The following is a 9,809-nucleotide window of genomic DNA, read 5'->3' on the forward strand; positions in this document are numbered from 1 at the left end:
CTGAGCATCCCCTCGTCATGTGCGGCTTCAAGCAACTGATCGACTTCGTCCTTCCCCGCCGTTGCCTTCTTCTTCCTCTCGCCGCCTCTCATCTTCTGATCTGATCGCCCACGACAGGACCCTCTCACGAAGTCGCATATGATAATTATATATTTAATATTTATGGTATTTTTTTCTGCGCAAATTATATTATTGCCGTGACCGTGAGGAGGCTTAGTTGTACGCGGATTACTTTCAATAGGTATGTCGTTAATACATTAAATTGCATATATATATATATATATATATATATATATATATTCTCGGCCACCAAATGTTTAGTGTGATAAATAAGGTGTTATCATAATAATTTGATGTGATCATCATCAATTTAACGTTATGACCAATATAACCATTATGTGATTATACTGTCATTCTGATCATATCGTAGATCGGTGGAGAAGAGAGTATGGGAAAAACATGTATAGGGCTTGTGTTGTTTTTTTTTTCATTTAATCTTTCAGTTGATTTCATAATTCTGTGTCAATTCAATTTATTAAGTGTAAAAAATACACAGGATCAATTTTTAAACAAGATTAGAATAAAATTATATATTATACTATTTAATACGGTTCAATTTTGTTTATCTGATTCTAAGTAGTCACGGGGTTGTTCTTCGAGAAATCGAAATACTCGTTGTTGATTACTAATGAATGGTATTTACTGCGTGTGGAATAAAAACATTAAAAACAAACAAATTAATATTCACTCGATTCTTCCCTTCTAGACTCTATGAAATCTAAAAATTTTGAATGATATATAATTATATTTAAATCGAATTTGAATTTGATCTAAATATTATTTAATTATATTTTTTAGAAATTAAATGAAACTGAATCGGATCAAACATAGTAAAAACGGAACGATCATTTTTTATAATAAAAAAACAAATCCAAAAATATTTACATGAAAACTAATCAAAATCCCAAAATATGAACTCATAATCTCCGTCGTAACGTATTAAAATAATTAATATCATTATCATCTCGTAAAATTTATAAGTATCATTTTTTTTAAATCATCACTTGTTCTTAATTTATAGTTCATCTATATAATAAGATTTTGTTGGATTCAATCCGATTAATTATACAACAGCAATTTTATTTGTACCCTGATTTCAAATATTCAAACACCTTCGAGTTATATTCAAGTACAATTTTCCCATAACCGTCGAGCCGTGCAATACAAAACACACGTATATTTTCTCATTATAAACACGTGATTTTTTATTATTATAATTATTTACTAAAATGTATAATATTATTATATTATATGATTTGTGTTGCATTCATGCCACGGAGGCACGGAGCGCACCACATGTGACGCATATTTCATGCGTTTTCCGACACGGTTTCGATTCGTCAAATTTTAGTTGATCTCGACCGTACATTTCAAAGAGAGTTTTGGCACCGTCTATCTCACCAAACCTAGCCAACGAGTTAGATCACTATAAAAAAAATCTAAAAAAACATTGAAATTCTCAATTTGACAAAAAAATACAAAATTTTTTATTTTATTAAATAACTTTTACAATTGTCATAATAAACAAAATAATTAACGTGATACAAGAAGATTCAAATACACTAAATTATTTTGCTTAGTTTTTTTATAATCGAAAAAAATTTATATATATTTTTTTATCACTAAAAAAATTCAATGTTTTTTTATAATAGCCGAAAAATTCATATATTTTTTGTATCATTTAAAAAGTTCAGTATTTTTTTTAATTCGTTTAAAAATTTTAATATTTATTTGATAAAAAATTTAAATTAAATTTTTTTTTGTCAAAATTGAAAAATTCAATATTTTTTTTCTAGAATTTTCCGTATAAAAAATTATTGTATAACATATTATCATAAAAAATATAATAAATTGTATTTGCGATATATATACGGTATATAGATACAATTTTTTTAACTCTGATTTATCAGTATACCAATATAAATATCTTAGACATATGGATATTACAATTAACCAGTTTCAAATATTTGCTTATATTTATATTAACTGACTTATATTTCAAATAAACGACATAAATTACTGCAAAAATATAGTATTAATGAATCAATTTTGAAAATGAATATTTTATTTATTTTTTGAAAAATATGTATTTTATAACGTATTCGATTCTATATTAAAAAATCTTTCACATTTTTTTTTCCACAAAAAAATCTTTCACATTTGAGAAAAAATTACACGAGTTCGTTTTGGTAGATTTCACTCAATTTCCTAAAAAATTTGACCGCTGACCATATTTTCAAGTCGATTCCTGGAAGAAGACGAAAACCGCAAACACAACAGGATGCCTTCAGGCTCTATAAAAACAGCCAGCGGAGAGAGGAGATTCCCCAAAACTACGGAAATCCCAAGAAAAAAAACCCAGCAAAAAGAAGAAGGGTTTTCGGAATCGGAATCGGGACCGGAGGTGTTGGGATGGGGAGCGAAGGAGCGATGATTGTGAAGAAACCCAGATTGCTTTGTCTTCATGGGTTCAGGACGAGCGGCGAAATCATGAAGAAGCAGATTCATAAATGGCCAGAGTCTGTTCTCGAGAGGCTCGATCTCGTCTTCCTCGACGCGCCTTTTCCCTCTCAGGGTAAATCCGATGTCGAGGGAATCTTCGATCCGCCTTATTACGAGTGGTTCCAATTCAACAAGGTCTCGATTCTGATTGATTTCTCCTTTTTCTTTTTGCCTGTATTTATTTCGATAAAAAAAAATGATCGAGGAATTAAAGGGTTTTCCATTTTTTTTTGTTTGATTGGTTCATCTCAGGAATTTACTGAGTACACAAATTTTGAAAAGTGTTTGGAGTATATTGAGGATTACATGATCAAACATGGACCCTTTGATGGTCTTGTTGGTTTCTCTCAGGTAAATTTTCTGTTTGGTTGCTGAGAAAATGCAGGAAAAAGTGTCCTCTGTTTCTACGTTCATTTCTTTTTCTCTGCATCCAAACAGAGACAGACTTCACTTCGGCTTGATTCAACATGAAATATTTTACAGGGTGCGATCCTATCCGGTGGGTTGCCAGGACTTCAAGCCGCGGTACGTTAGAAATCGAATTCCAATTGGGAATGAAATACATTACAATCACGATTAAGAGATACTGATTTCGAAGAAATATCGAACTAAGTATCGTAGAATTACGAAGAATCTTACTTGCCCTTGATATCATTTTCCCAGCGTAGTATAAACATAGTGTATGTGTTCTTGAAAGTGCATGGCTTTCCTCAAATGTTGTAGGGAATAGCTCTTCAGAAGGTTCCCAAGATCAAGTTTCTGATCATAATTGGCGGCGGAAAGTTCAAATCTCCGTCGGTGGTCGAGAAGGCGTTCTCTTCTCTCGTCGAAATTCCTTCTCTACATTTCTTAGGTAACAATCTCCGAGTTCTTTAATCATCATGCTTCAAGTGCCCGGAAAATGTTGTAGTTAGATGATATGACCAAGAAATTCGTTTCGCAATGCTTCGGCTTTCTTGCTGTCGGAAATTTTGTCATGTGAGCTCGTTGTTGATGAAAATGGTTGTGTTTTAGTCAGAAGGGTCTGCTTATTTCCGAGTCCGTGACGTTGCAGGGGAGACGGATTTCTTGAAGCCGTATGGAATCGAGCTTATAGAATCGTTCAAAGATCCGGTCGTGGTTCATCATCCCAAGGGTCACACAGTCCCTAGGCTTGGTAATCTCATTACCCTTCAACACAAAGAGAAGAGAAAAAGGAGTTTCCTTTGAAAATTTCTTGTGTAGTTGTGTTTGGAAACATGCGTAGGATAAACCCAGTTCTGGATTTCAATTGTTCTTCGCAGACGTTATTAACGTTTTCACTATCTGTCGTTATGTAGCTGATGAGAAAAGCTTGGAGAGCGTTCTGGGATTCGTCGAGAAGATGGAAAATATTCTGACCGAAGAAGAGAGAGGAGTGACGAATGAGTAGTAGTTGCGGTTACGGAAATCGTGTTTACGTTTGCGTTTACTTTCCAACGCAAAACGCAAAGAGATACTGTAGGTGGCTTCGGAGATGAAGCTTTAAACCTATGGAAAAAAAGTTTATTTTTTAAATACACATAGACGCAATGGTATATAAATATCAAGGTATTCGACAATAAAATTAATAAATATAAAACGGTTCGATAAAATTTATAAACGAAAATACTTTTTACAAACTTCCATATAATCTATGTTCTCTCTACAACGAGTTCTCTTTGTTTTTTTATAACGATAAATGTATTATCACTCAAAAAATTATGTCTGTACATGATGACCATAAATCAAGACCAGCCCCAAAGGTACACGTTACGTACAATGAGAGAGCTTAAAAATGAAAAATCTGACATCTTTGCCGGGACGGATTGGATCAGCAATGGACAGCCAGACATCCTCGAGAGATGTCGTATTTGTCACCGAATTGGATTCCCTGGAGATGATAATGTCTCCTATCATCCTTTCAATCTCATAGTAAACTCACTCCAAAACAGCCTGCAGTTCCATTTTTGCCAGATCTGATAAGCCACTGCTTGTAGAACCAACTTGGTGATCTTTCTCCTCGAGTAGGATTCGCCGCAAACTCCCAAGACTGATGGAGGGAAAGTATAGTATATAGAGGCAAAGAATTCTCGGATTTCAATATTGAATTCGTAGTCGAAGAAGAGATGTTCATGAGATCCCGGAGTTCGCTCGCAAAGAGTGCATGTATCGGAAGTAGTAATACCTCATTTTTGGAGTCTATCCAAAGTGGATAATCTGCGGAGAAAATTTTGTCTCGTAAAATATTTTTACAATCTTTTGTATAACAAAATTTTCTACATATGAGCAAGACCCCCAATGGATTGCTTCTATAATCAATTTCAATGTACATGAGGTCATGATCAAGAAGTCAAGCTCGTGTAAATAGCATGCCATTAATGACTACTCTTATATCTTTCCAATGGGCATGAAAAAAAATGTGTTTTTTCGTTTGGTCACTCATAATTAACTACAGAGTTAATTAGGGTTTGAAATTTTGCAACTGCCAAAAAAAGAAATGAGGCAAGTGATGAGCAAAAGCAAAACAATGATGTGTTGTATTCTCCTCCCATCACTCATTCTATACCCAAAATCTCCCTCTTTTCTCGACGTTAAAATCCGAGACCTTTGAATTCACAAATATCTTCTTCATGAATATTCGAAATACGGATATTCTATCGCAAATTAGACCGAGAAAAGATAATTCACGATGAGGAATCTAGATATATTTTAGAGGTGTCAATCGGATCGACCTAGTCCGATTCGGTCTGAACCAGCACTCGATCTGAGATTTTTGGGTTCGGGTTCGGATCGACCCAAATCGAATACGAAGTTCGACCCGAAAACTCGATTTTTTTCTTATCGAAAATTTTAGAGATGAACCACACTATTTTTTAGACCGGACCTGTTGAGTTTCCGACGTCGGATCTAAATTGACACTCTGATATATATATTTTTTATGATAGACATTGTTTTACGAATAAAAGAGGATTGACCATTCAAATACGCATGATAATATGTTTTTTTTTATATTCAAATAAGCATCTTGTTCATCGTAGTTTTCGAAACTATATTTTTTACAAGACATTGTTGAAGCCTCGAATATCATTTGAGATCGTATATTTAATATTTCCCCTATTCCCACAATATTTCGACGGAAAAAAATAGGCATTTAGTTCGGTCATTCATAACCGAACCATCCAACTGAATGGTCTGTAAATCAAACCGTATTTATTATAGAAGTTAACAGTTATAATTATTAAAATTGAAAAATCGAAATTTCATATAAAAATTAAAAAAAAAACGATTTTTTTTTAAAATAATATTTTTATCATTGAAATCGCAACGGACAGGTTTTTTGAAATCTGAAAACCAAATCTGAATACAAGGGACATTCGAAATGGCCACCAATATAAAAGTACATATTTTTTTTAGCATTTCGGAAATGAATATCCCGAAAGAGGACGAAATTAGGGTTTATGTCCTGAATTTCACATGGTCTGTCTCCACCTTCGTCTCGCCTCACCTATGAATATGTCTGTTTTCAATCTCGCCTTCGCCCTCCCTACCCCATATTCCCGAATCTTTGACATACACGCCGATTCCAAAATGGCTACAGGAAATGTATATCATGTATACAACAATGGCTGCAGTCTGTTTTGAATTTTTTGTTTCTTCAATTTTTTTGCTGATATTATGATTTGATTCGATTTACGGAAAAGAAATTGACAGGCGGCCATTTTTTCTCGTTGTTTCGTGGAAGAAAACGAAGACCGCGAACACAACGCGATGCCGTCAGGCTCTATGAAACAGCCGCCGGAGAAAGATTCTCTAAAATAATCCAGAACAAGACGAATAAGGAAATCGGAAGTTTTGAGTTGGGGAATGAAGGAGCGATGATTGTGAAGAAACCTAGATTGCTTTGTCTTCATGGATTCAGGACGAGCGGCGAAATCATGAAGAAGCAGATTCAGAAGTGGCCTGAATCTGTTCTTGATAGGCTCGATCTCGTCTTCCTCGACGCGCCTTTTCCTTCTCAGGGCAAATCCGTTGTCGAAGCGATCTTCGATCCGCCTTATTACGAGTGGTTTCAAACCAATAAGGTTCCGATTCTTATTGTCTCTCTCTCGCTCTCGTTTTTTTTTACTAAAATTTGCTCAGGTGAATAATGATCGAGGAATTGAGGGTTTCTCCTTTTTGTTTGATTGGTTCATGTCAGGAATTTAACGAGTACACAAATTTTGAAAAGTGCTTGGAGTATATTGAGGATTACATAATCAAGCATGGACCCTTTGACGGTTTCGCGGGGTTTTCTCAGGTAAATTTTCTGTTTGGCTGCTCAGAAAATGCAGGAAAAAGTGGCATCTGTTTTACTCATCCTTCTCCCTCTGTTTCTACGTTCATTTCGTTCCTCTGCATCCAAACAGAGACAGACATGACTTGGACTTGATTTAAGATGAAAACTTTTACAGGGTGCGATCCTATCCGGTGGATTGCCAGGACTTCAAGCTGCGGTACGTTAGTAACCGAATTCCAATAGGAACGAATACATTACAATCACGATTAAGAGATACTGATTTCGAAGAAATATCGAACTAAGTATCATATTCATAGGATTTCGAAGAATCTTGCTTGCCCTTGATATCATTTTCCCAGTGTAGTATAAACATAATGTATGTGTTCTTGAAAGTGCATGGCTTTCCTCAAGTGTTGCCTTCTGTTTGATATTGTAGGGAATAGCTCTTCGGAAAGTTCCAAAGATCAAGTTTCTGATAATAATTGGCGGCGGAAAGTTCAAATCTCCGTCGGTGGCCGAGAAGGCGTATTCGTCTCTCATTGAAATTCCTTCTCTCCACTTCTTAGGTACTAATCTCCGATTTCTTGAATTGGAATGGTTTAACGCGAAAAATGTTATAGTTAGATGATATGACCAAGAAATTCATTTTGCAACGCATCGGCTTTCTTGCTGTCGGAAATTTTGTCATGTGAGCTCAATGTTGATGAAATGGTTGTGTTTTAGTCAGAAGGGTCTGCTTATTTTCGAGTCCGTGATGTTACAGGGGAGAAGGATTTCTTGAAACCGTATGGAATCGAGCTTATAGAATCGTTCAAAGATCCGGTCGTGGTTCATCACCCTAAGGGTCACGCAGTCCCTAGGCTTGGTAATCTCATTACCCTTTAACACAAAGAGAAGAGAAAAAGGAGTTTCCTTTGAAAATTTCTTGTGTAGTTGTGTTTGGAAACATGCGTAGGATAAGCCCAGTTCTGGATTTCAATTGTTCTTCGCAGACGTTATTAACGTTTCTCCACCTGTCGTTATGTAGCTGATGAGAAAAGCTTGGAGAGCGTTCTGGGATTCGTCGAGAAGATGGAAAATATTCTGACGGAGGAAGACAGGAATGACAAATGAGTAGTTGTGCGGTTACAGAAATTGCGTTTGCGTTTGCTTTCCAATGCAAACGCAAACGCGGAGATGAGATATTGTGGGTGGCTTCGGAGACGAAGCTTCGAAAACCTAAGAAAAAATGTTTATTTTTTTATATACAGAGATTCAGAGACATATAAATATACCAAGGTTCTCGAGATAAATAATCAATATATATACAATGGTTCGGTAGACTTTATCGATGGAAATTCCTTACAAGCGTTCATATAATATATGCTCTCCAATTTATTTTTTATTTAAATTTGCGAATCTGAACTGTCTTTTGGGTAAATTTAATTTACAAATCCGAACTAGAATTTGAATTTATTGGGTCAGGATGATGACTCTATGAGAATGGTTAGACAGGCAATGTTCTTGCAACGTGGGCGTTGGCGTTTTGGAAATCGGTACGGATTCGGAATGAAAATATCGGTTTAGTTTTTTCGGTCTACAAAATAGGTACCAATCGGTTTTTATACTAGAATTTGAATTTATTGGGTCAGGATGATGACTCTATGAGAATGGTTAGACAGGCAATGTTCTTGCAACGTGGGCGTTGGCGTTTTGGAAATCGGTACGGATTCGGAATGAAAATATCGGTTTAGTTTTTTCGGTCTACAAAATAGGTACCAATCGGTTTTTATATTATATTATGTTCGGTTCAGATTGGTTCCGGTTTATTAAAAAAAGATAGATTTCTTTTTAAAAAATCTCATTTTTTGGGATTTTTAAAAATTCGACTCGGTTCGATTCGATTCTGAAAAATTCGATTTTCTAAAAATAATACCGTTCAGAAATTTAAAACGATTCGTAACGAAAAAAAAATATCATATTTTTTTATTCGTTTTCGCTCATACTTACAGCATTAAACTTCTTTTGTCTCCATCCATATCACTTCACTTGTTTTTTCACTGTGTTTTTTTTCTTTCTTTCTTTTCTTCCGATTTTGATGTTTGTGGACTTCACATTTTTTTTCTATTAATATAGTTTTATGACGTCATTATTTGTCACGATTCTCACAGTAGTTAATAGTGTAAACTCGTTGAAAACTTTAAATCGCATAATTGGATTTGACCAATAAGAAAGGGTATCATTCTCGTACGAATATATCAGAAATATTTTTATATTTGGTTAAATAAAATCTTGTTAATATTATTCGATTGAATATAGTATTTTTTTTTAATATAAATCCAATAATCAATACAGTGCGAAAATAATTGGATTAAAAACAACAGATTCATTAATAAGTATCTTTTTAATTAAACGTAAAACGAATGAAAATCCTCAAATGTTGACAACAGATCGGAAAAGAAAGAAAGGAAATGAACTGCAAAGTTTCGCTATCTTACCTTATCAAAAAAAAAAAAAATCCTCAAATGTGGACATTAATTGAAGTCCTTTCTGACGTCATATTAGAAGATGAAATCTAAATCTCGCACAATTCATTTGTCAATGTCATTTCACCGCTTGCTTATGATTTGTGAACATCTAAAAGTCAAGTCACTCATAGATTATATATATATATATATATATAATTCAACACTTGATTTGGTTATATGACGGATATCTATTGACACAATCATGTGATAACAACTTTTTTTTTAAATTGTAGATATAAAACACATACGAAATTATTTTTTAAAAAACTTTTGTTCCTATTGATCAATCCCAAATTAAATTTCCTAAAACACCACGTTCCACAAAAATCGACCCTTTTTTTCTCTCTCTGATCTAGATTTTTTTTTTTTGGCAAAATTCTCTGATCTAGATTTTTTTTATTTATTTTTGGGCATAATTTTGGAAAATTGGGAGTTTTTTTTTTTTTTTGGGGGGGGGGGGGGGT

At 34.2% G+C, this 9,809-nt stretch overlaps 2 protein-coding genes across 4 annotated transcripts; both read left to right on the forward strand.

Annotated features, from left to right (window-relative positions):
- The first annotated feature begins 2,346 nt into the window (after positions 1 to 2,346).
- LOC104806734 (esterase AGAP003155-like) lies at positions 2,347 to 4,342 on the forward strand. The gene is made up of 6 exons (XM_010531771.2): positions 2,347 to 2,697; positions 2,815 to 2,913; positions 3,046 to 3,087; positions 3,286 to 3,415; positions 3,617 to 3,718; positions 3,882 to 4,342. Exons 1-6 carry the CDS (start codon positions 2,473 to 2,475, stop codon positions 3,971 to 3,973), a joined length of 690 nt encoding a protein of 229 aa, XP_010530073.1. The 5' UTR covers positions 2,347 to 2,472; the 3' UTR covers positions 3,974 to 4,342.
- Positions 4,343 to 5,942: 1,600 nt separating this feature from the next.
- On the forward strand, positions 5,943 to 8,185 carry LOC104806744 (esterase OVCA2-like). 3 transcript variants are annotated; one of them, XM_010531782.2, is made up of 7 exons: positions 5,943 to 6,174; positions 6,264 to 6,644; positions 6,761 to 6,859; positions 7,014 to 7,055; positions 7,275 to 7,404; positions 7,602 to 7,703; positions 7,866 to 8,185. In XM_010531782.2, exons 1-7 carry the CDS (start codon positions 6,037 to 6,039, stop codon positions 7,949 to 7,951), a joined length of 978 nt encoding a protein of 325 aa, XP_010530084.1. In that variant the 5' UTR covers positions 5,943 to 6,036; the 3' UTR covers positions 7,952 to 8,185. The 3 variants fall into 3 exon arrangements, with proteins under 3 accessions (XP_010530084.1, XP_010530093.1, XP_010530103.1); XM_010531791.2 differs by having other exon boundaries at positions 5,943 to 6,165; XM_010531801.2 differs by having other exon boundaries at positions 5,945 to 6,174; positions 6,305 to 6,644.
- The last annotated feature ends 1,624 nt before the right edge of the window (positions 8,186 to 9,809 follow it).

The sequence above is a fragment of the Tarenaya hassleriana genome, unplaced genomic scaffold (genome assembly GCF_000463585.1).
Source record: "Tarenaya hassleriana unplaced genomic scaffold, ASM46358v1 Cleome1, whole genome shotgun sequence".
Classification (NCBI taxonomy): Eukaryota; Viridiplantae; Streptophyta; class Magnoliopsida; order Brassicales; family Cleomaceae; genus Tarenaya; species Tarenaya hassleriana.

What these genes read in the sequence shown, in the direction of transcription:
- LOC104806734 (XM_010531771.2), top strand. Translation starts at nt 2,473, where the DNA reads ATGGGGAGCGAAGGAGCGATGATTGTGAAGAAACCCAGATTGCTTTGT. An exon ending in AGTGGTTCCAATTCAACAAG is followed by an intron (nt 2,698 to 2,814) that starts GTCTCGATTCTG and finishes GGTTCATCTCAG; the next exon opens with GAATTTACTGAGTACACAAA. An exon ending in TGCCAGGACTTCAAGCCGCG is followed by an intron (nt 3,088 to 3,285) that starts GTACGTTAGAAA and finishes CAAATGTTGTAG; the next exon opens with GGAATAGCTCTTCAGAAGGT.
- LOC104806744 (XM_010531782.2), top strand. Translation starts at nt 6,037, where the DNA reads ATGGTCTGTCTCCACCTTCGTCTCGCCTCACCTATGAATATGTCTGTT. An exon ending in GTTTCGCGGGGTTTTCTCAG is followed by an intron (nt 6,860 to 7,013) that starts GTAAATTTTCTG and finishes AAACTTTTACAG; the next exon opens with GGTGCGATCCTATCCGGTGG. An exon ending in TCCTTCTCTCCACTTCTTAG is followed by an intron (nt 7,405 to 7,601) that starts GTACTAATCTCC and finishes GTGATGTTACAG; the next exon opens with GGGAGAAGGATTTCTTGAAA.